The 23042-nt window shown below is 66.4% G+C and overlaps 3 protein-coding genes across 11 annotated transcripts; all 3 read left to right on the top strand.

Annotated features, from left to right (window-relative positions):
- The first annotated feature begins 3252 nt into the window (after positions 1–3252).
- On the top strand, positions 3253–5527 carry PRR35 (proline rich 35). Its single transcript, XM_027528123.1, is given in 3 exon segments — positions 3253–4433; positions 4697–4917; positions 4920–5527. Coding segments are annotated over 3 exon segments (1722 nt in total). The 5' UTR covers positions 3253–3330; the 3' UTR covers positions 5318–5527.
- NHLRC4 (NHL repeat containing 4) lies at positions 5458–8681 on the top strand. Its single transcript, XM_027527078.1, has 4 exons — positions 5458–5483; positions 6104–6224; positions 6458–6515; positions 7354–8681. Exons 1-4 carry the CDS (start codon positions 5458–5460, stop codon positions 8292–8294), a joined length of 1146 nt encoding a protein of 381 aa, XP_027382879.1. The 3' UTR covers positions 8295–8681.
- Positions 8682–8739: 58 nt separating this feature from the next.
- Positions 8740–21964, top strand: PIGQ (phosphatidylinositol glycan anchor biosynthesis class Q). 9 transcript variants are annotated; one of them, XM_027528051.1, is made up of 12 exons: positions 8740–8795; positions 12777–13475; positions 14960–15091; positions 15172–15292; positions 16659–16785; positions 16985–17138; positions 17267–17378; positions 17772–17871; positions 17944–18024; positions 18505–18619; positions 19901–19962; positions 20660–21964. In XM_027528051.1, exons 1-12 carry the CDS (start codon positions 8758–8760, stop codon positions 20950–20952), a joined length of 2034 nt encoding a protein of 677 aa, XP_027383852.1. In that variant the 5' UTR covers positions 8740–8757; the 3' UTR covers positions 20953–21964. The 9 variants fall into 9 exon arrangements, 7 of the variants coding, with proteins under 7 accessions (XP_027383852.1, XP_027383855.1, XP_027383858.1 ...); XM_027528052.1 differs by lacking the exon at positions 8740–8795 and adding an exon at positions 9805–9909; XM_027528053.1 differs by lacking the exon at positions 8740–8795 and adding an exon at positions 10206–10552.
- Positions 21965–23042: the final 1078 nt, after the last annotated feature.

The raw sequence follows: 23042 nt of genomic DNA, 5'->3' as shown, positions 1-23042 counted from the left end.
GGAGGTGCAGAGCCATTCAGCCTCTTGTTTGGAGAAGAGAGAAGGGCACTGCAGGCAAGCCTTGGTCAGCAGAGGAGACTCGCTGCACGAGTGTGCAGGGCTCTGCCCTCCTCAGCCAGCTCTGTTCTCCAAGGTCCTCCTGTCCCGGGCCTCAGCCTCCAGGCCCTAGCTCAGGCGGAGGGGCTGTCAAGGGGCCAGAGCCCTGCCCTGACGGATGAATGCTGACGGCCCCACTCCCTGCGCCCTCGGCCGCTGACACCCCATCATACCGCTGCGGGGACCCCGGGAGACCTGGCTGCCTCTGCGCACCCCCGCGGCAGCCTGCAGGCGACGAGGGCGGAGACGTGCCAGGCGCCCCTCGTTCGGCCGCACACCTGCGTCTCCACTGCGCGCGCCTCCACGGGGCTGCCCGACCCTGCCCTGCTCGGGCGGCGCCACCGGTGTCACCGGCCAAGACTCCATCCACGAGTTGCCGGCGCGGCGCAGATTGCTAAGCCGGTCCCGGGCGCGCGAGGCCGGTGAGTGCGCCGAGGGGGCGACTGCGGGCTGGGGAGTGGGAGAGACGGGGGAGCACCCGAGGTGGGGAGGGGATCACTGCCGGCGCTCGGGCGCCTCCGCCCCCCTCGAGCCTGGGTCGGAGGTCGCCGCGCCCCCCGGAGCCGGCGCCGTGGCGCACGCGCCGCCGCTCCTGCCACCAACTTCGGTAGGTGCAAGTCGGCGTCGGGGAACGCGGTCCGTGGCGGAGGCTTCGGGGACTCGCTGCCTAGTGAGTGACTGCAGACCGCGCGGGGTCCCTCTGCAGTTTCCCTGGCGGGAATCGTGGTCGCGCCCCGAGAGCCCGTGCAGGTCCCTAGGGTGCGGGGTCGCGGCGGCGCCGGGCGGGAAGTTCCCGCGGGGTTCCGGGGCTACACGCAGACTTATCACGGCGCAGCAGGCTCCATTCTGCCCAGGGCGCAGGTAGAGCGGGCGCGGGCGGCGGCGGGTCTGAAGTTTGGGGGCCGCGAGAGGCCGCCAGGATTGTCCGGGCGTGGGCGGGGCTGCCCCAGCCCCACATCCCCCACTTCGCGGTGTCCAGGCTCCACGAACTATTAGGGCGCAGTAGAAGCGTCGTTATAGGAGGACGCCCTGCAGGGAAGCGGGGAGGGAGTTGGGGTCTGGACTTCAGCCCTGGAGGAGCCTGGTCACCTGCACAACGCCCTGTGGGGTGCTCCCAAGTCCCAAGGGCTCAAGACACAAGGTCTAATCCCCTGGTGGCTGCTGGGGGCTCCAAGCGCTGGGTGCCCCCTCTCCCCCCTGGGGTGGGGCCTCCTGCCTGGCCGGCTGTCAGCTCTCCCCCAGCCAGGGAAGGGTTAGTGGGACCAGGTGTCTGGGCCAGCACATGGGGGGCGGCAGGCCACGCTGGGCACAGGCACCCAGTCACAGTCACGGGTTGGGACACGTGTGAATGAATATGCCTTTGGAGGTGTGGGGTGTGTGCTGGTGTCTGGGGGTGTTTTATGCTTGTGCACAGTCATGCTGGGCAGGTACCAGGTGTTCTCTGGGCCCCCATGGGGTCAGCAGCACTGAGATGTCTCTCTACCAAGCCCCCCTGCAGCCAGGTGACTGCTTCGAAGCCCAACACAGGACAAGCCTCTTGCCTGCTGAGTTCAGGGGTCTAGGAGGAGCCCCCCCAGTCCAGGGGCCCGGCTGGGAGGTGGGGTGGTGGTGGCACCAGGCAGCACAGCTGTGTGGCTCCCAGGGCTGGGTGATCGATGGCCCCAGCACAGCCGCCTCTGTCTCTGGAGCACACACACCCATTTGTCATCTGTGTCTTAGGGGGGCGGGGGGCAGGGGTGGGGCCTGCCTCTGCACCCACCGCCAAGTTCAGGGCGTGTCTGCGGCCCTCTAGGGCCCCAGCCCCTCTCCTCAGCCAGCCCCCTCCTCCCAGCCCTGCTGGGAGCCCTGTCCCTTCCCGGATGGCCGCAGCCCTCCACACCGGAGCCCTGGCCATGCTAGCCCCCTCCCAGGGCCCGTTCTAATGGGCGGCCCTCTCTGCCCCTCTGGCCATTCCCATGATGGGGGTGCCCGCTCAGTGTTTGGAGGCAGCAGACGTGACTCCCCACCATGTGCAGAGCCCAAAGGCCAGCAGGGAGGACGATCTGCTCCCAATGACTGCCCCAGCCCTGCCCAGCTGAGCCTCAGGGAGTGGGACACATGCCCGTGTGTCCACACCCGTGAGTGACTGTGACCCTGTGCGTCCTCGGTGTGTGTATGTGCAGTGTATTCACATGGGCGGTGGCCTGTCCACTCTGAGTGGTCTCTGAGCCTTTTGTGCCTGGGCCCCCTGCATTCTGGCAGCTGCCCGGCTCTGTTCCGAGGTGGCCCAGCTGCGCCAAGGTGGTCTCTCTGGGCGCTGCATGAGGAGGGCTCGGTAGGAGCCCTGCACGCTCGTGTGCACGCACTCGCCGAGCCCCAGCCGAGGCGCGCACTGGGGCGGTGGACGGCCCAGGTGGCAGCCCAGATGGACTGTGGAGTGGCTTCTGAGCAGGCGAGCGGGGTGTGGGGAGAGGAGGGTCTTGGCCAAGCTCGGCCGCGGCAGGCTCGGCCGCCGACCTGCCGGCAGCCACCCAGATGGAGCCGGGCTGAGCAGGTGGCCGTGCCGTGGGGCCATGCCGGACATCCACGCCCCTCAGCCTGGCCTGGCCCACGCAGGGTGACCCTCTCAGAGACCGCAGTGCCCAGGGACACCCTGCAGAGCAGGGCCGTGCTGTGTTGAGCTCTTAGAGCTCCTGCTGCTCCTCATCTCGGCTGCCCCGGGAGCAGGGGTCCCTTGGGGTGGGGTGAGACAGGAAGGGCCGCGTCCCCAGAAATGAGTCTGCTCATACTTGGCTTCCTCCAGTCACTCACCAGTGCCCCAGGGGTAGATGGAGACCCAGGCTCTGCTGGCATGGGGCAGATGGGTGTGGATGGAGTCACCCCAGAATTGGGCCTGCCGGGGACTGGCCAACATGTACGTAGGGTCAACCAAGAAAGTACAGGACTTAAACTTAAATTTCGGATAAACAACAAATAATTTTTTAGTGCCCAAATGTTGGCTCGGCCATACTTACAGTAAGAAAGCATTTGCTGTTTGCCTGAGTCCCGTTTCCCCATTTTTGTGTGCTGACCGTGTCTGCTGACCCTCCAGGGAGGCCGGCAGGGAGGCCTGCTGGTCTGGGCAGCAGAGGCCGGGGAGGCGGAGGGCCGCTGTGGTGACGGGGCGGAGGGGGGCGGTTCGGCCAGGGCGCTGGCGCTGACGCAGGCCCCATCCGCAGGTGGCATGGGGCCGGGGCCCGCCCGCTAGCCGCTGCCATGTCCCGAGAGGCCGGCTCCTGCCGCCTGGGCCCCGGGGCGCGCACCCGGGCGCGGAAGCCCAAGAAGCCGCACTACATCCCGCGGCCCTGGGGCAAGCCCTACAACTACAAGTGTTTCCAGTGCCCCTTCACCTGCCTGGAGAAGTCCCACCTCTACAACCACATGAAGTACAGCCTCTGCAAGGACTCGCTATCCCTCCTCCTGGACTCCCCCGACTGGGCCTGTCGCCGCACCCCGGCCACGTCCCGGCCTCCCGCGGCCACCCCGGGCCGCCCCATGGACCCCTTGGCCCCAGCTGACCCCGGCGCCCGGCCCCGAGGGGCGCGGCTCCCGGATGCCCCTGCCACACCTGACCTGGACCTCGCGGCCACCGATGTCCTCTCCCTGCGTCGCCGGGTCGGGGGCCCCCAGCTGGGGGCCGAGGGCTCCTCCTCAGGGACACCACCCCCTGAGCCCAGGGACGTGCAGAAGGGTGCGGGCCTGGAGGGCCTCCTGGCCGAGTCGTGGAAGCTGGGGTCGGGCGGGGGCCGGAGGAGTGCAGCCGTGGTGGGCGCCGTGGGCCCCGAGACCAGTGTCCCCTGCTACCCCCCGCCCAGCTCCGGGGAGCTCCCCGAGGCCCAGAGCCTCCACCTGTCCCTGCTGGGCGTCAACTACCCTCTCGGCCCGGGCCTCTTTTCCTACCTGGGGCCCTCCCTGGCTGCCGCCGCCCATGTGCCCTTCCTGACCTCGGCCAGCCCCCTGCTGCCCCCAGCCGCTGCCTTCCCTGCCCCACAGCCCCCCGAACGCCCCGCCCTGGCCCCCCGCCTGTACTACCCCCTGCTGCTGGAGCACAGCCTGGGGCTGCCGGCCGGCAAGACCGCCCTCGCCAAGCCCCCTATGCCCCCGAGAGGGCCTCCTGGGGCCCTGGTCCCTGGGCTGCTGAAGGTGCCAGTGCCGGGGCTGGGTGGGCCCTGGCCCCGCAGTGCTCTCAGGGACCCCGGGCAGGAAGAGCAGCTGGGGCAAGTGGCCCAGAGCGACCCCAAGAGAAAGCTGGCCCTGGGGGCCCAGCCAGAACTCCTGAAGGCCCCCTGCAGCCGAGCGAGCGTCAGCGCCCAGAGCAGGTGGGTGTGGGGTCCCAGTCATGGGGCACTCAGGGAGGCGGGAGGAGGGCTGAAGGGGCAGGGTGGCCGGGTGGGCCCCCACCAGAGCTCAGCCGCTAGGAATATGGACTGCAGGCTGCAGAGGGGAGACTGAAGCACACAGCCAGCCTTCCTCCCTTCTGGGGTTCTGAGGCCCCAGGCGAGGGTGCCAGGCTGCACAGGGGCATGAGGGGCGGGCACCGTGGGGACAATGCAGCCTCCTGACCGGCTCCAACCATCCCCAGCCTGCGGACCGGCCCCTCCGCGATGCTCTGGCCTGAGGACGAGGAGCTGAGCGACCTCGAGACCGCTGGCCCCGCAGCCTCACTGCCCCCGCAGCCGCTGGGCCTGGCACTGGGGGGCCCTGGGCATGTGGGTGGGGACCTGACGCGGGCCCTGGGCGACTGTGCCAGGGCGGAGCAGCGCCTGGGCCAGCTGGCACCCGCCGGGGGCCTGGCCCCGCGGCCCTGCGGGAGCAGCTGGGAAAAATCCGCCGTGAGCTGCTCACCATCCACCAGGCGTTGGTGCGGGCCGCGCGGCCACCCGACGCACCCCTTGACCTCTCTGTGAAGCGGGCTCCCGCCAAGGGGCACAAGGTGCCCACGGGGCCATGGACGCAGCCAGAGCTGGGCCCCACACTGGCCCGGGGGACCCCAGAGCCACGCGGCCTGCTGGCGGCCCAGCCTCTGACCGGCCACACCACCAAGTGTGAGGCCGACTCCAGTGTCCCTCCGCCGGCCCTTCCCCTGCAGGGGCCCGAGGACCCTGTCATTCCCAGCAGCTGGGGCCCCCACGGTGGGGCTGGGGGCTCCTGGCCCCCCGAGGCCGTCCCGGGCCTGCAGAGACCGCCGGGTGCCGAGGTCTGACCACAGCCCCTGCTGCCCCCGTGGTCCTTCCTAGACGGGTGCCCTCCTCCGACCCCGCGCCCGCCGCCTGGCTCCCCTCCCCTCCCAGCATGCCTGGGGACAGACCCCCACCTGCTGTGGCCACGCCTGCCTCTAGGGCCATGCAGGCACCGCCCAGGGCCCCTTGGTGAGCACGTTTGTGGACATTAAAATGGAGACCACCTTCACACACCCGTCTGGGCTCCTTCTTCACTGCCGCTGCAGCGTCACCGTCCACGTAAATGTCCCCAGACTGGGCGTCGGGGCACAGTGTCCTGGGCCCTCCCCCGGGACCCAGAGTCTGGGGAGAGAGTGGGGCGCTATCCACAGGGGCAGAGCAGGGGCAGGGAAGGCAGGCATGCACAGTCTCAGATTCTCCGCATTTCTGCATGCGGGTGGTAGGCACAGACCCCAGGGCATGCCTCCAGCCCCATCTGGCCGGCCAGCCCTAATGTCAGATTCGTCCAGGAGGCTGCTCGCTCTGGTTAAACAGTGCCCCACGTGCTGTGGCCCAGGGCTGGTCGCACAGCGTGGCCTTCACTGGGCCCTGGCCAGCCCCTGCAGCTGCGATAGGCATCGGGCGGCTTTCACAGCCCACTGCCTCCCTCCCAGCGCGGCCAGACTTGGCTTTCCCACAGCGGGGGGAGGGGTGCCCCAGGGACCCTTGGGCCCAGCTAATCGCTTCTCTGCCTGGGAGCTGGCCACACCTCTGTGCCCACCCAGGAGTGGCCCCAGGAGGGCCGCTCCTGCCTGCTCTCGGCTCCCCAGGCTGGGCTGGCCGGGCTGGGGCCAGTCGGATCAGGACTGCAGCTGCCCATCAGCCGTGGCGACAGCAGATAGCATCGCGCCCACCCCCAACAGCCTCCAGAGCTGGGGTGTAGGTGGCTGGGTAGGGAGTGCTATGGGTTACAGACACGGGCTGAACCCCACCCTCAGGGGCTTCCTGGAGGGGCTTAGGGGCTGAGGGCTGACCCACGCATGAGGGGTCTGGAGAATCCCCAGGTCCCGAATCTGAGGGAGCCCCCTCCCACTTCAGCCCCCCATTAGCACTCCCACTTCTTAGCACCCACTGGACAGATGTAAGCCTGACTCTGCAAGAGGTGTGTGATCCCCGCATCACAGGTGCAGAAACAGGACCCAACCTGTAGCCTGTGCGGGGGTGCCCCCACCCTGGGCTCCGGTGAGTGAGCTAGCCAGCAGGCGAGGGGCACAGCCCTTCCCTCAGTCCTGAACTTGTGGTCTGGCTGGAGGACGGAGTGGGTGCTATCCCCTGAGGTGGTGGCAGTAGAGGCCCTGGACCCCTGGGGAGGGTGGCTGGGTGGACCTTGAGTGCAACCAGCCGGACAGGTTGAGGAATGTCCCAGAGGCCAGTGCAAAGGCCCCGAGGCGGGAATGCGGCGCCGCTGGAGGGTGTCTGGCGGGTAGCAGCTGAGTGCCAGGCTCTTTCCTTCGGGCTTCCTTGGGCTGCAGCTCAAAGGCCACCTGGCCAGAGCTCTGCCGGCCCCTCCCTGAGGCCAGGTGGCTCCTCCCACCCCCTTGAGCTCTGGTTTCCAACAACACAGGCCTGCGGCCCAGGGAGCCTGGTCCCAGGTATGAGATCCCTCCCCCCGGCCAGAGAGGCCTAGGAAAGGACCCCTACTTTACCCCTCAGGGCTGGAGGTCTCCAACAAGGCCCCGTTCCTCTGCCTTTAGAGAAACACTGCTCATCTGTCACCCCTACCCCACTTCGGACAGTGAGGTGCCCCGAGCTCTTCTTGAACCTCAGAGCGGAACAGCAGCCATCTGGGGGTCGTGTGTCTCTCAGAACTGTGCTCAGGGACCACAGCTGGGAAAACAGGGCCCAGATGCATGACTGGCAGTCGGGGCGTGGTGGGACAGTCAGGTCTATAGGTCGAGAGGACACCAGGGTGCCAGGAAGCCGTGTCGGGCCCACAGCGCTGCCCGGGTCACGGCAGGCTGTTACTTGTCTTGCAGCCCCACGCTTGGCTGGACTGGAGGACTGGCTCAGAGATGCTGAGGCTGTGACGGCGGCCCATCGCCTGCTCCCAGGCCTCCTGCTTGGACTTCCTGGGCCTCCCCGACCAGCGCATCAGCCACGGCCCAGGGACGGTGCCCCGCACTGGACCTTCCTGGAGGCCCTGCCTGCTGCCGGTGGCCCCGGCTGCTTGGGCAGATCCCAGTGCCTGCCGCAGCTACCGGGGGACCCCAGGGCCTGCACTGCTCCCCAGATGGCCTGCTCTTCCTGACAGCGGGTGCCGCACCCTGCGTCCACGTGCTGGACCTCGAGGGACGCTCCATCTGCCACCTGCCCTGCTACGTGCCAGGGGTTGGGGCTTTTGTACCGGAAGATGTGGTGGTGACAGCTGCTGGGCTCGTGGTGGTCAGTGACCTGGTCCACGGGGCTGTCCGTGCGCTCCAGCACACCACCCAAGCCCCTCAAGGCCGCTGGGTGACGGTGGGCTCCTTCTCCGCCCCCCGGGGGCTGGCTGTAGATGCCTTCGGCCGCCTCTTGGTGACAGACTACGTGCCTGGGGCTGTGCACAGCTTCACACTGGGCCCTGACTTGGCGCCACTGGCCCCTGCCTCCCTGCTAGGCCTGGAGGGCCCCTGCTGGGTGGGCCTGGCGCCCGACGGGGGCCTGGCTGTGAGCGAGGAGTTTGGGGACGTACAGCTGTTTGGCAGTGCCCGCCAGCCCCTGGGCTCCCTGGGGGACCTGACCGGGCACCCCTTCGGCAGCCCGGCAGGTGTGTGCACTGACGCAGCGGGCGGTGTCATTGTGGCGGACCAGCGGCGGCGCCAGGTGACCCTGTTCCGCCAGGCCAGGGAGCCCATCTGCCTGGTTTCCGAGGGGCTGAGGCGGCCCCTGGGTGTGGCCTGTGGGCCCCAGGGCCAGCTGCTGGTGGCAGACGCAGAGGACGGCGACATCAAAGTGTACCAGTCCCACCTGGAGTTGGACTGATACTGTGGGCTTGAACCGCAGCGCCCCTCTCTGTGCGTGGCGTAGCCCCCTGGGCCCAGACCATGATGGAAGGAATGTTCAGGTTTCTCAGAGTTCTCCTGGCGTGGGCCTTGCCCTCCTGACCCTGGACATTTGCTGACAGTCCTGAGCCCCGTCATACCGGGCCCTGGCCTGGACTCCTCTCCTTCTCCTGGGGAGGATTCAGATTCAGGGGGCAGCCGGAATCAGCTGCCTCCAGCCCCCAGGGTCTAGGAGGCCTGCACTTTGGGGCCAGCAGCTGAAGCCTGGATGTCTCTGGCGTGTTGGGCCAGCCGCCAGTGCTTACCCGGGCCGGCTCTCCATTCAGTGCTCCAGCCCCAGCCTTCTAATCAGAGGGAGGCAGGCAGGGTAGGTGTGGCTGGGCTGGGCTGGGCTGGGCAGGGGTGCGGCTCCTCACTGTCCCCTGTTTTCAGAGGTGCCCTGGATGCCGAGACTCCTGCAGCTTCTCTGGGCCCAGCTGAGGTAAGAGGGGGAGCAGAGGACGGGCCACCTGGAGGCACCCTGGGGTGACACACAGCTGGGTTACCACCCTCCATGCTCCGGGCCCATGTGAGACTGTCTGACCTCCTGGAGCTGGACCAAACAGCTCAGGCTCATGGGCAGGGGGAGAGTCCCGGGCAGTAGTCAAGAGCAGGAGAGCCTTCCTGTGAGCACAGACAGAAAAACCAGGCTGGGGGTGCCGAGGAGTGGGGTTCCTCAGAGTCTGGGCCCAGCCAGGCTCCCAGCTCCATCAGGGGCCCCCGGGGTGGGCCATGCCTAGTCTGGCCCTGGGCGTGGTGAGGGGGTGGTCTCAGGGTCCATCTGTGTGTCCTGGCTCCTGAGAGCATGGCCCTGGATTAAGTGGGTCAGAGTAAGGAAGTGCGGGGAACAGGTGCTGCGTCAATGCTGACGGCTGCTGCTGAGTTAGGGGTCTTGTTCCCTGAAGAAGAGGGGGCCAGAGGCGCCCCCCAACCCCCATCCCAGATGGCTTCAGCCTCTGGACTGGCCCTGCAACTTCAGGGGTCGCTTGGCCTCTGCAGGGAGCAGAGTGCTAGGGGGCCAGCCCGGAGCTGAAGAGGCAGTTTCTTCTGGGACCCCTGGCGCCCCACCCCCTCCGGGGCCTGGGGGTCCTTTAACCCCGCGGTGATGGGGCAAGGTTGGATCTGGAGCCCTCAGACGAGGAAACCAGGGACAGGGGAGGTCTGGACGCCGTGGTGGGGAACTGGAAGGCAATGGTTTGGGGGACACTGTAGGTAGACTGGGGGGGACAGAAGCGCTGCGACGGGGAGAAGGCTGTTGTGCGCAGCGCGTGGGGAGACAAGGCCGCCAGAAGGACCGGGGCACTGCGCGGGCCGGCCGCCGGCTCCGGGACCGGAACGTTGCGTGCGCGGAACGCTCCGGCGGGGGCCAGCGGGCAGCCCGGGCGCCTGTGCGGCGGACCGTCGCGCGGCAACGCCGGGAGCGGGCGGAAATGGGGCGCGTGTCCCGCGGCGCGGCCGCGGCGGGGCTGGGGGCGTGGAGCGCTGCCGCCCGCCTGGGCCCGCCCGACGCGGTCCCCGACCCCAGCCGGACCCCGCCGGCCCAGTGCACGGCCCCGGTGAGCATCGCGGGGGAGGCCGGCGGCCTTGGGGCGCGACCTTGGGGGCCCGCCCCGCCGGGCTGTGCGCCCAGGCCCCGCCGCGGCGGCCGGGGAGCCCGGGGACCTCCGGAGCCGACGCGGGCCTCTTACCTCTCGGAGCCCCTGCTTTCTCAGCCGTAAAGTGGGGGCGCCACCGGAGGCCGGTCGGGGCGGCGACGCCAGGTTCGCGGCGGGCCACGGGGGCGCTCTGGCGGGGCGTCTGGAGCCCGGCCCTGTGCGGTGAGGGGCGGCCGGCTGGTGCCCTCTGGCCCGCCCCACACGGTCCCGCCGTGGACCCGGTGGAAGGGCATTCAGGGTCAAGGGGACTCGCCATCAGCGCTTTACCGTCGTCTCTGACTGCGGTACAGGCCAAAACCCAGAGCCCTGGATTCGTGTCCTTTCTTCTGAAAAGAGAGGGGGAAAGCCCTCTTTAAACACAATCCTTGTTGTTTTTAATCGCAGACATAAGGAGTACAAGGAATTCTTGTGAGCTACCAAGGGCAGTGATCAGGAGACTCCCCAGAGGATGGTTTTAGGCAGTGAGGGGTCCCTGGCCAGTCATAACTGGGTGTTTGCCCTGAATCAGTTCTGGCGGAGGACGACAGACTGCTGGCTTCACAAGGTAGATGGTTAAGTTCAGGTCGTGTGGAGAGGGGTGTCCCACAGACTGTTGCCTGACCTGGGGTGGTGGGCTGGGTCACAGGGCACCTGGTGTCCTGGGTAGCAGACAGCTTTCCCGGGCTTGTGGCCTTGTCTTTATCGCAGTCTTTAAAGATGCACACGGTGCCGAGTTACTGCCCCGCTTTCTCCCATCTGCACCTCTGCTATCGATTGCCTGCTCTTTCATCTTTTTCTGGCTGTCTGATCTGAGCAGACTTCTTTGTGTTGGTCACTCCCAGAGGCTGAGGTGGGGGTGGGGATGGAAACTTGCCCCTCGATTTAAGAGTTCTTTCTCACTGCCCCACAGATGGGAACACCACCCTCTGCCCTCTGCTGCCTTCCCCAGACATGAGGAGCTCTTCTTCTCCTTTCTTTCTTTCTTTTAATAGGTAAACTTTGTAGATGAAGCATAAAACACACAAAGTGCACAGATCGTATGTGTACAGCTCGATGAATTTTCTGCAAGTGAAACCACCGTGTAACCAGCTTTGCCCAGAGCATCTGCTCACTGTTAGGCCAAGTGTGTTTGTCTTCTGACAGTAGCAATGGGCGGTTTTCTTAGCTCCTGTGAGAGGAGTCCCCAAGCAGGGGACCGTGATCCTGTCAGTTGGCTGACCTGGTGTTTGCAAGTGGCTGGTGCTGAGAGGCTTGTGCCGTGCTGGCCGCTCCCCGTTGGTCGTCAACATGCATTGGCGGGACTCACACGCAGAATGCCTCTGTCCCTTTTGTGATGCCCTTGACAGGTGTCAGGAGACAGGGCAGTCCTTGATGCCCCTGCCAGTGGCCACAGGGACTTGGCCCGGGGCTGCCTTTGGGCTCCAGGTCTCCCTGCAGACGCCATGTTGCCTGCTGTCTCTGATCTCTGCAGGGAGGGGCATTTGGGAGTCTGGTTGCTGCTGGACTCAGGGGGACCCTTTCAGTCAGAACCCATAGCGGGGAGAGGCCTCTCCCTCCAGCCCGCTCTGGGCTCCCTGGAGGGGAGGAAAGTAGCTGCCCCAGTTGCCTGTTAAGTCGTGGGCGTGTGAGGCCCCCTCCAGAGCTCCCGACTCTCAGGAAAGGGCTCCCTCAAAGTCACGCCTCCTCAGCCTCGCTGTCCCCCTGTCCCCAAGGGCCTGGTGAGCCCGGGGGCCTGGAGGGCCAGGCTCAGTGAGAGGCCTGTGTCCCTCCTTCGGGTGTGGCAGGGCGCTGCTGTGCGCTTTGTGCTGACAGTGGGGTCGTTCGTGTCTGGGAGGGGGCCAGAGCCCCAGTGAGCCCTCACCAAGGCGAAGCTCCTGCCCGCCAGGCCCGCCAGGGTGGGACGTGGAGAGCTCCTGAGAGTTGGCTCCGCAGCAGGCTGACTCTCGTGCAGGGTGAGGCTCGCAGCCCCGCAGGACTCAGAAACCGCGGCCTCTTGGGGAGGTTGTTGCTGTCCAGGATCACGTGAAGGCTGGGGAGCGCCACCCCCATCTCTACAGCCTGTGGGGGGAGGTCCTGAGGGAGGTGCTCAGCTGTGACAAGAGGGTGGGAGCCCAGGGAGGGGTGGGCCCCATGCAGGGGGAGGCTGGGGCAGGGTGGATGCCGGTGGATCCCAGCCTGAGCACCGAGGCTCCCCAGGGGCTCACTCGGGCACCAGGCACGTGCCCAGGCATCTTCTGGGGCCCCCACACCAAGGCTCACAGCTGCTGGCGGTGGGCACGCGCCTGACTTTCCTCAGCTCAGCAGTGATTTGTTTAGATGTGCATCTTTGTTCTTGCTAGCTTAGTAAGTCAAGCTTTGAGATGTTTAAATTACTTTAATTGTTAATGAGATTGTAGATTTTCCCTTGTGCTGCAGTCAAAAACCATAATCAGTTCTTTAAAAACAAAAATTTAGCCCTGTGCTCAGCCCCTAAGTGGCGCTGAGTTTCAGGTGCTTGTGTCTGGAGCAGGGAAGCCTGGCCCTGTCTCTGGGTGGGGGTGGGCGTGGCCTGGGCCTGTGCACACTGCAGCCCAGGGCGGAGATGGGCAGCTGGGGGCTCCCCCGCCAGCCTTGCGACTAGACCTGAAGCCGGGTCGCCCCCATCTGTGGGCCCAGTGGCCACGTGGATGTGTCTGTCAGGGTCGTCTGAGCCACAAGCTGTGGCCAGAGCCTATCTCCCCAGCACTGGCAGCCACCCTGGGCCCTCACAGGACGGTGGTGGCTCTGAGCTGAGCCCTCCTCTTTTCCAGCGGCCCCGGCATGGTGCTCAAGGCCTTCTTCCCCACGTGCTGCGCCTCGGCAGACAGCGGCCTCCTGGTGGGACGGTGGGTTCCAGAGCAGAGCAGTGCTGTGGTTCTGGCTGTGGTGCACTTTCCCTTCATCCCCGTCCAGGTCAAGGAGCTCCTGGCCCAGGTGCAGCAGGCCAGCCAGGTGGGCGTGGCTGTGCTGGGCACCTGGTGCCACCGCCGGCAGGAGCCGGAGGAGAGCCTGGGCCACTTCCTTGAGGGCCTAGGCACCCTCTTCTCCCACGAGCCCTGGCTGCAGCTGTGTCGGGAGAGGGGCAGCAAGTCCTGGAACTGCAAGGCCACCCGCCGGCAGGGGCCCACGCCCCTCGCCCCTGCCTGCGAGGACCAGGTCATGCTCATCTTCTACGACCAGCGCAAGGTGCTGCTGTCACGGCTGCACCCGCCCGCAGCCTTGCCCGAGCGCCAGGCTGGGGATGCCACAGCCAGCGCGGGTGGCCTGGCTGCCGTCTTTGACACAGTGGCGCGGAGTGAGGTGCTCTTCCAAAGTGACCGGTTCGATGAGGGCCCCGTGCGGCTGACGCACTGGCAGTCAGAGGGCGTGGAGGCCAGCATCCTCGTGGAGCTGGCCAAGCGCGCGGCGGGGCCTGTCTGCCTGCTGCTGGCCTGTCTGCTGTCACTGGTCTCCGCTGCCAGCGCCTGTCGGTAGGTGTCCCCGGGGCAGGGCGGGTAGGTCGGGCCCACAGAGGCCAGACGGGCCCTTCTGAGGCCCACGCTGCCCCCGCACCCCGGTCTTGTCCCACGTCCCGTCCCCAGTGGGGGCTGCTCTCTTGGTGCCTCTTGCTCTGGGTGAAGCCAGGCTTCCCAGCAGCCTCGGTTGTTGCGTGGGACCCACTGGGGAGGGGACGCAGTGAGCCTCAGACAGCTCAGGCCTCAACAGGGAACTTAGGTGCTGGGGAGACCTGGGCTGTTCCGCACAGGGACCCCTGCTGGTCTCCCGGCACTTGCCCACCCCGTTCCCTGGCGCTGCAGGAGTGGCCGCACTGGGAGGCTGCGGGCAGTAGCCCCTCACTGTCTGCTGGGGGCTGGTCTCGGGCTTCACCAGGGCACTCCTGGCTGTGGGCCCTCTCCCTGTGAGAAGCCCCCAGAGGCCCCGCTGGGCGCGGAACAGCCATGCTGTACCCCAGGTCAAGGGGTTTGGCCTCAGGTCTGGGGACGGGCCTCGCCTACTCCCCAGGGGCTCTGGGGGCACGTGGCCCTGTCCCCACAGAGAGACCAGCAACTGTGTGTGGGCAGCACCTTAGGTTATAGGGGCTGCTAGTGTCTTGACCTTGAAATGAGTCATGTGACAGTGTCTGGGCTTGCTTGGGGGCACTTTAGAGAAGAGACGTTCCTTCGCTTTTGTTGGCTTTCAAAGAACGCAAGAACAGCTGCTTGCGGCTCGAGTGCCCCCAGTCCCGAAGACCCAGAGGCAGGCGCTAGGCCTTGGTGGCCATCAGGAGCCCCAAACATCAGTGTGAGGCGTGGCTGTGGCTGCAGGAGCGAAGTCCTGGGGGGCTGACCTGGGCCTTGGGGAGACCCTGCCCATCGCCTTCCTTCCACTGGGTGGAACGGGAGTGTGCTGACTGCATTTCTCTCTGGGAGTTGGGTCAAAGTCTAAACCTCCAGGGTCAAGGCCCCCTCCCCCCGGGGCCCTCAGCGTGCTCCTTTGGCGGCCCTGCACGTGGCAGGCGCCCCGTCGGCCCCTCCGGCCAACAGCAGGGCTCTGGGCTGCCCCGGACTCAGGCGCTGGGTTTGCCGTTGGACACTTGGTTCACATTCGCTTGAGAACACATCCTCTCAATGTCTGCAGGTCTGTGAAGCGTCTGGTGCTTCCTTTGCTGTGTGAGAGGTCAGTCGTGTTGGGCTTGACCCTGGACACAGTCGTCTGTCCAGCAGGTGCTCAGCTTCAGTGCTTGGAGTTAGCACCTCGTGTTCCCAGTTGATAGGAGCGACTGTGACCCGCACTGGGCTGCCCACAGGGCCTCCCCTGTGTCCACAGCCCACGGAGTTCAGCAGTGTGGCCATGGGTGTTTGGGGCCGCCAGGGCCTTTTCCCTTTGCACGTTGAGGGGTAGTAGCCGTGACTGTGGCAGCCCCAATGCAGGGAAACCCGAGGTCCCGAAGGCCTATTGCCTCCGTGCCCTGCAGGGTGTTCCGGCCGTGGCCACTGTCCTTCATCTGGAGCAAGCTGTCTACCTGCGAGCAGCTCAGGCATCGGCTGGACCAGCTTACGCTCGTCGTCAGTGCCCACAGGGCCGAGGGCCCTGCCCAGCTGATGAGGTGCGGGCGCTGCGGGCCCCCTGCCCCCCACTGACCCCTGCAGCTGCCTGCACACTCACGCCCGCTGAACCTGCTTCCAGGAAGGCCAACACGCTGGTCTCTGTGCTGCTCGACATGGCCCTGGGCCTCCTGCTGCTGTCCTGGCTGCACAGGAAGGACCGCTTTGCTCATCTGGCCGAGGCGCTCGTCCCTGTGGCTGACGTGAGTTGGCGGGAGGGCCCCGGCTGCTCTCCAGCACCTGCTTCCTGGGGGTGGGGCGAGCCCTTCCTGGGAGCAGCTCGCAGCGGGCCTGCCCGGTCCCCTCACAGCCACTGTGTCCTGCGGGACCCGTGGAGCTGCATAGATGTGGGCCCTGTAGCTGGGCCACCTTGCTGCTGCTGGCCTTGGCCTTCCCGTCCTGACGGTGGCCATCTGGAGCCCCTGTGCAGGCTTTGCAGGGGCACCACCTGCCTGCCAGGCCCAGGTCCCAGCGCCCCGTGGCCCCGCTGTGCACAGTCGTTTCTGCTCTCCTGGCCGTCAGCCCAGGCCTGTGCACGGTCAGCGGGTCAGCGTCACGGAGACCCCGTGCCTCCAGGCTGCTCTCTGTGGTGCACTCAGCCTCCCGTCTGCCACCCCCCCGCCGGTTCTGTGGCTCCCGCACTGAGGGCCAGAAGCCCCGGCTTCCTCTCCCAGCCATGGCCGCCTGCCTGCTGTCCGTCCACACAGGCTCTGAGTTCTCTCTGCCGTCTCAGCACTTGTATCGGGAGCTTGTCTTTTTGCCCAGGGCAGCCCCTCAGCACCCCTCCCAGGCCTCTGGGGCCCTCTCGGCCCTGGGTGTGGTCAAGCCGCTGAGATCTGACTGTAGCATCCTTGTGGGCTCAGCCACTCCTGCTATCATTAGTCTCCAGTCACAGGTGGGCACTGGGCCTGCTGGTGGCCAGGACCCCACAGGGCAGGAGCCCGCAGGCCAAGTCCCGTAGCTTCTAAGGGAGGCTGGCCCAGGAGGGAGGAGGGGGGACCTGGGGGCTGGGAGGGGGCTCGGCCACTCCACCCGTTTCATCCTCGCTCTGCCTTTCGGCCAGTTTTATCCTAGGCCTCTTTTCTGCAGGATTGCTCAGAAATATAAATATTTAATTTAAAAATGAAAGCTTCTTCCTGCTGCCAAGCTCTTACCCTTTAAATATTAAATAAGCTCTATTTATAAAGAACATTCTGTTCCCTTCTCACTGCCCCAGACGCAGCAGAGGCCATCACCCAGGGCTGGGAGAGGCCTGTGTGCAGGCAGGAGGAGCTGGCAGACAGGGCAGGGACAGGGCGCCTGTGGCCCCCCATGGGTACCGAGGCCCAGGCCTGAGGGCCCACCTGCCGTGCTTGCACCGTGTTCCTCCTGGGGTGGCCAGGATGGGGGTCGGCTTACTCGCTCCTTGTGAGGCCCCGTGCCAGACCCTTACCCCTCGTCATTCTTCCCTCCGTGGGACCCTTCAGCTACCCCACCCCTGCCCAGCTCGTGGGCCCCTGATGAGCTTGAACCCCCAGGCTCATGTAGGGTCCCCAGGTGGGTCACCGGGTGACACCCCCATCCTTGCAGCGTGTGGCCGAGGAGCTCCAGCATCTGCTGCAGTGGTTGATGGGTGCGCCCGCCGGGCTCAAAATGAACCGGGCGCTGGACCAGGTGCTGGGCCGCTTCTTCCTGTATCACATCCACCTGTGGATCAGTGAGTGCCGGCCAGCCCCGCGGTGCGTGCCCCGGGGACAGAGGCCCAGCTGAGGGGGAAGGGGGCCTCTTGGCCTCTGCTTCCTGTCGGCCCAGCACCCTGTGTGTGGAGCTGGGCCACACCTCAGGCAGCCGACCTCAGGGAGGACCAGGGGCTGCAGGACCCCGGGCACCCCTCAAGGCTGACCCCGTCCCGCCAGGCTACATCCACCTCATGTCCCCCTTCATCGAGCACATCCTGTGGCACTTGGGTCTGTCGGCCTGCCTGGGCCTAACGGTCGCCCTGTCCATCCTGTCGGACATCATCTCCCTTCTCACCTTCCACATCTACTGCTTCTACGTCTACGGCGCCAGGTGGGTGTGCCGCCCCCACCCCTGCCCCCCGGCGGGCTGGCGCGTGCAGCCCCGGGCCCTGGGCGCAGACAGGCTCCCGGGCCGGGCGGGTGTGGGGTGGCCCCCACCCTGACGGGAGTGGTCTGCAGGCTCTACTGCCTGAAGATCCACGGCCTGTCCTCGCTGTGGCGCCTGTTCCGAGGGAAGAAGTGGAACGTCCTGCGCCAGCGCGTGGACTCCTGCTCCTACGACCTGGACCAGGTACCAGCTCCGTCCAGCCGGCCTTCGGCCTGCGCCGGCCCATGCAGTGGCCCGGGCATCACAAGGGGCAGCCTTGCTCCTGCTCCGCAGGCCCCAGGGGTTCAGGGAGCTGCAAGGGGCAGGGTGTATACGGGGCCATAACGGGGCAGAACTCGCCGCAGGCGGGGACAGACCCTGCTCCGGGAGGCTGCAGGACAGCAGGCGCTGGAGGTGAGTGCGCATGGGGCCTGGCTCGTCCTGTTAGCTTGTCCACACCCGCCACAGGGACCCTGAGTGCTGCCCTTCAGGGTGTTCTCTTCCTGCCTAATTTTTACCCCCCTCCTGTCTAGTGTATGGGCTGCACACCTCTCAGCTGGTCCTGTCTCTACCCACTCTCTGCCCTTGTGTCACCAGGTCTGGAGGGCAGGCATCCCTCCCAGGACTGGGGAGGGCTGTCCCAACTGGCATCAGGCAGCGGTGGGCGCTCCACCTCTGGACTGGCGGAGGGGCTATGGTCAGTGCAGGTGGGGGCGCCCCAGCGTGGGGCTCTTGCTGCTGCTGATGCTGGCATCCTTTCTCCTCGTAGCTGTTCATCGGGACCTTGCTCTTCACCATCCTGATTTTCCTGCTTCCTACCACGGCCCTGTACTACCTGGTGTTCACCCTGGTGAGCCGAGTGCCACGTGCGCAGAGTGGTGACTGCCGGCTCTGCCTACCAGCGGGCAGCTGTGGGCAGACCACCCACCTGTGCCAGCCACAACAGAGGGTGGCTGTTCTGGACTCTGTGTACTGGGCCCTGGAGTGGACAGGGGTCCACCCTGGGGGTACCACCCCCTACTGCCCCGGCATACGCCGCTGGATGCATGGAGGGCAGGGCTCTCCGTAGTGCGGGGGGGCGGAGTGTGGCCAGCAGAGGGGTGTGGTACCCAGGTGGCCGGGCCGAGGGGCCAGTGGCGTGTGTTCCTGGGTTGGAGTGCCCCGTCTTCTGAGTGGGAGGGGGTTTCGTGACTCCTGTGCTCAGGCCTCAGGTTCAGGGCTGGGCCCCTGCACGCCCCGGGGACCTGTCAGGCCGCTCAGCTCAGGCATGTGCAGCATGGCTCTGGCCACGGTCCCAGGCCCAAGACCCTGAGCACTGTCTGTGCTGCAGCTCCGGCTCCTAGTGGTCACCGTGCAGGGCCTGGTCCATCTGCTCGTGGACCTCATCAACTCGCTGCCGCTGTACTCGCTTGGCCTCCGGCTGTGCCGGCCCTACAGGCTTGCGGGTAGGTCTGCACGCTGGCCAGGGAGCACGCTTGGGGCCCTGGAAGCCGCGGTTTGTGTGGCAGGCAGGCAGGGAGCACAGGGCCCTGGTTCTGGGGCGTGAGCTTCAGGGGGAGCCCGCCTTCAGGTTCAGAGGCTGCACGCGCAGCCCTCCTGCCTCCTGAGCCTTTCCTGGGATGAGTGTGCAGTTTGCTCGGAAGCGTGCCTGCAGTGTCGCATGGGCAGTGCCTGTGTGTGGCTCAGAAGAGAGACGTGTCCCCTGTGGCTGTGAGGCTGTGTGCCTGCTGGCATCCCTCCACTGGGGGCTGGCCCCCCAGAAGACTGCTGCCTGCTGCGGCCACACTGGCCAGCCCGGCCACCCCCACTGGCCCCCCTGCAGGCAGAGGCCCCTGTCTGCATGCTGACATCAGCTGCAGGTTGGCCAGATGCCCCTGACGGGAGGCCGTCCCCACTGCAGGCACAGGGAGGCCAGACCCGACTGGTCAGAGTTGTGGTCCAGCCTACCCAGTGCAGGGTCTTTGAACAGTCGGGGAAACTGGGGGTTCCTGGCGTGGCCCCCGGGTGACCAGTGTGCCCAGGAGGCCCTGGGCTGGTTTGCAGCCAGCAGCTCAGCCCACCCCAGAGCTTGTGGCGGCTGCTCGCAGCCAGTTTGGAGTCAGGAGACATGAATGTGCGTGTTTGTGGGCTTTAGGCCTTGAGTCTGCCCACCGGATGTCCTCAAACCCTCTTTCCGAGAGCTTCCTCCGCTGACCCCCAGGTGGCCCAGGCTCCCCCAGTCCCCACCACACCTCAGCCCCCGGACCTGGCACCTCCCTGGCCCCGCCTGCGCTCAGGCCTGCGCAGTCCTTTTAACTTCACAGGAAAGGAAAGGCTGCAGATGCCGCCTTTTCTCTCCACTGCGTTGCCTTGGGGCCTCTTCATCAATTGATAATTAGCTCCTATTTCTCCTTTTAAGAACCTTCCACCTTGGGGATCCCCAGGCATGGGAGCCTACACTGCAGGCTAGAGTGTGGTGGGTCCCCGAGTCAGCTGTGCTGGAAGGCACTGTGATGAGCAGGGTGCCCACCCCCCAGTGGGTGCTGTGTCCACTCTAGGAAACCCCTGCCCTGCTCACAGAGCAGCACAGCCTGCTGGCTCTTCCCTGCCTGCAGACCCTGGGCTTTGGTCTCAGTGCGGTTCTGCTGGAGCTCTGGTGAGGGGCGGCTGCTGCCCACAACGTGCAGCCCTCCAAGGGGCGCACTGCGGGGACCGCCCCGCCTCACCGGGCCTCACTCTCCTCACAGCCGGCGTGAAGTTCCGGGTCCTGGAGCACGAGGCTGGCCGGCCCCTGCGCCTCCTGATGCAGGTAAGGCCTCCCTGCGGCCCTCGCGTTGCTGCCCGTCGACAGGCGCCCTGCTCACCGTGAGGCCCCCTGTTCTGGGGCATGTTCTCTGCCCCCCTGGTGGGGGGCCTCAGGGGCCCCGGGGAGACTCCCCTGCTCCCAAGGCCTTTGGGCACCGTGACGCCCCCTCTGCCTGGGCCTTCCCCCAGCGTTGAATCCCTGTGGTGTGCCAGACACCCTGGGGTACCCAGGCTCTACCTGTTGGGCCCTGCGTCCCTGTGTCCTGCCCTGGGCCGGGGCTCTGTCTCCAGGCAGGATATCAGAAACGTGGCACAGGCCAGCCCTGTTGGGTTGGGGCCTGTCCCCCTGGGGCTGTGGGCCAGTTGCCTGAGGCGCAAAAGCAGCCAGGCTGGCCTGAGAGGAGAGTTCAGAGGCTAAGGAGCCTGTGTGGTTTTCTGGGGAGGCCTGGAGCGAGGTGGTTTTCAAGGAGTGAGTCCTGGAGCGGGGTCTCGGCCCCCGCAGCCGGGCCAGAGCAGAGCACTGCTGACTGAGGCCCGGGCCTGCCTGACCTGTGTGCCCCAGCAAGAGTGTGTCTGGCTCGGAGCCAGCCCTGCCCTGCAGTTGTCCAGCCCAGGGACCCCCAGGACAGCCTGCGAGGCCTGGAGAGGGAGTCCGGGGGTTGGGGCCATGTCCTGGCTGATCGCTGCCCTTGTGCTTCCAGATAAACCCTCTGCCCTTCAGCCACGTGGTGCGCACCTACCGCCTCCCCAGCTGTGGCTGCCACCCCAAGCACTCCTGGGGTTCCCTGTGCCGCAAGCTGTTCTTCGGGGAGCTCATCTACCCCTGGAGGCAGAGAGGGGACAAGCAGGACTGAGGGCCCGGCCCCCGGCCCGCCTTGCACCGCCATCTGCCAGGTGTCAGGGCGGCACACACCTCTTGCTACCCCTGGTTGTCGGGGCCTCTGCAGGCCCCACCCGTCGCATCTCCACCCGACTCCGGTCCTGGGGGTGGTGAGGAGGGGGACGCGCGCAGTCAGCCAAGCCAGCACCCAGCTTCAGCACCATCAGCTCTGCCTCGGGGCCCCCTGCTGACCTGTTGTGACGGCACGGTTCACCTTGTCCCACCGGCCCCTGGACCTGCCCCAGACCCGGACGGGTGTGCAGAGCCTTGCCTCTGCCCGCTTTGCCCGTTCCCAGTGGGATGGGCCGGCGATCCTCCTGGCTGCTCCCCTGCACCCCACCCTGTCATGGGTAGGGGGGCCCTTCCCAGGGTGCACTCAAGTAACCTCGAGACTCTGGCCCCCAAGCATCTCCTTCCCTGGGGGCTGCTCCCTGGGGTCCCCAGTGCCTTCCAGCTTGTCTCAGTGGGGAAGAAGCCAGCCAGTCTGGGGGATCCAAGCCGCTGCCAACCCCCAGCCCGGTCCAGCGGTTCCAGGAAGCTGGGCAGCAGTGCCTCTGGCACCGAGTCACACAGGGCTTCCTGTTGACGCTTCTGGGAAGACTGTTCTGCAGCAGGAGCTGCCCACAGACCTCTGGGTGTCTCTCAGTGAAGCCAGGCCATAGTGGGTGCCCCTGCTGGCAGCAGGGACCCGCCCACCTGGCTGCCCGTTCCCACCCTACTCCCTGCAGGATCAGGCTTGTTGGCTATATCTTCCATCCTGTCACTGGCTTGTGGCAGGGGCAGGCAGCCCCCAGGCAGGGGTCCCAGCGCTGGTCTGTACCTGCCTGGCAGCCACAGGCAGGACCTGGGTGTGGGTGTGAGCCCAGAGTTCCGGGGATGGGGGCCCTCAAGAGGCGGTGGCGTCATGTACAGCGTGTCATCGTGAAGGTGGAGACGTGTGTGCAGCAGGCGGTGGGGCTGTGCCCCCGTCCACCCAGGCACTCAGGACTGCCCACCTGACACCCACGCTCCCCTGCTGGGGGCTACAGTGGGCAGGCCTGGGCATGTCCCCACAGCCCAGGGTCAGGAGGGTGGGTCCTGGCTCTGTCTTTTCTGCCGGGACAATAAAGCCTCCAATGTGCTTGGAGTGCGCCACTGTGCCTTCATCAGCACTTGAGCAACGGGGTCTGGGGAGGTGCCCCTTCTCCTGGGGCGGGGGCCCCCACTGTCTGTCCTAAGACGATGACCAAGCTGGGGGGCAGTGGGCACTCCGCAGGCCTCTGCAGATGTGGGGGCTGGGTGTGTAGCCCCTTGAAGATGTCCTGGCGTGGATGGACGGACCCAGGGCCACTTGCTTTCTAGTTTGGGCCTTGCCCTGGCGTGAGGGGCTCCCAGAGCAGGACATGGGCCTGGGGTGCAGACCTCTGGGTAAGTGGGTAAGCTCTGATAAGCGTGTTGTTGCCTGAGACCTGGGACTCCACACACGGAAGGGGTACTTCCTGATGGACTCTTCCATCCTGCAGCTTCCAGGGCCCGTGGATGACTGCCCTGAGCCTGCTATCCGGGCTGTGGGGGAGAGGGTAGAAGCCTGAAGAGGCCACTTGGCAACTTCCAGGCCAGCGTCTCCACCGGGGTCAGCAGAGGACCCATGTGGGGCCTGGCGGACAGGACCACACCCCATGTTCTGCTAAGAAGGGTCTCCACCTTCAGAAACAGCATCTGGGGCCTGCCTCACCTCCTGCTGAATTCTCCCCTGCTCCGCTCAGCCTGCTGGGCAGCGGTAGCCACGTTCCCGGCCTTGTCAGGCAGCTGTCACTCGTTTCGGGTACAGGACTGCCTGTCCATCTCCCAAGGGCCAGGCCTGGCCCCAGAGCCAGCAGAGGGAACACTGGCCACTGGCAGCCACTGAGACACGCCACCTACACGTCTCGGCTGCTCCCATCCTGTCTGGTCTCTGGACCTGTATGGCTTTCATCAGTGGCCCCCACCCCAGCCCAGGGCTCTGACTGCTCCTACCACGCTGACCTAGGGCTTTGTGCTACATACAACTCAGGCTGCCCTGAGAAATGGACAATTCCACTTTGATCTGGGGCCGCTACCTCCCTGACAGGTCTTCACGGCTGCCCACAGAGGAGGGCCCGGTGCTCTTCTGCTGCAGAGGTGGGCTCAGAGAGGGATGGCCAGCTGCTGAAGCAGGTGGCCTGAGGCCCACGGTGTGCTCACGC

The sequence above is a fragment of the Bos indicus x Bos taurus genome, chromosome 25 (genome assembly GCF_003369695.1).
Source record: "Bos indicus x Bos taurus breed Angus x Brahman F1 hybrid chromosome 25, Bos_hybrid_MaternalHap_v2.0, whole genome shotgun sequence".
NCBI classification, from domain to species: Eukaryota; Metazoa; Chordata; class Mammalia; order Artiodactyla; family Bovidae; genus Bos; species Bos indicus x Bos taurus.
Note: the sequence above shows the minus strand (reverse complement) of the source record. Positions and strands in the feature narration are given on the sequence as shown.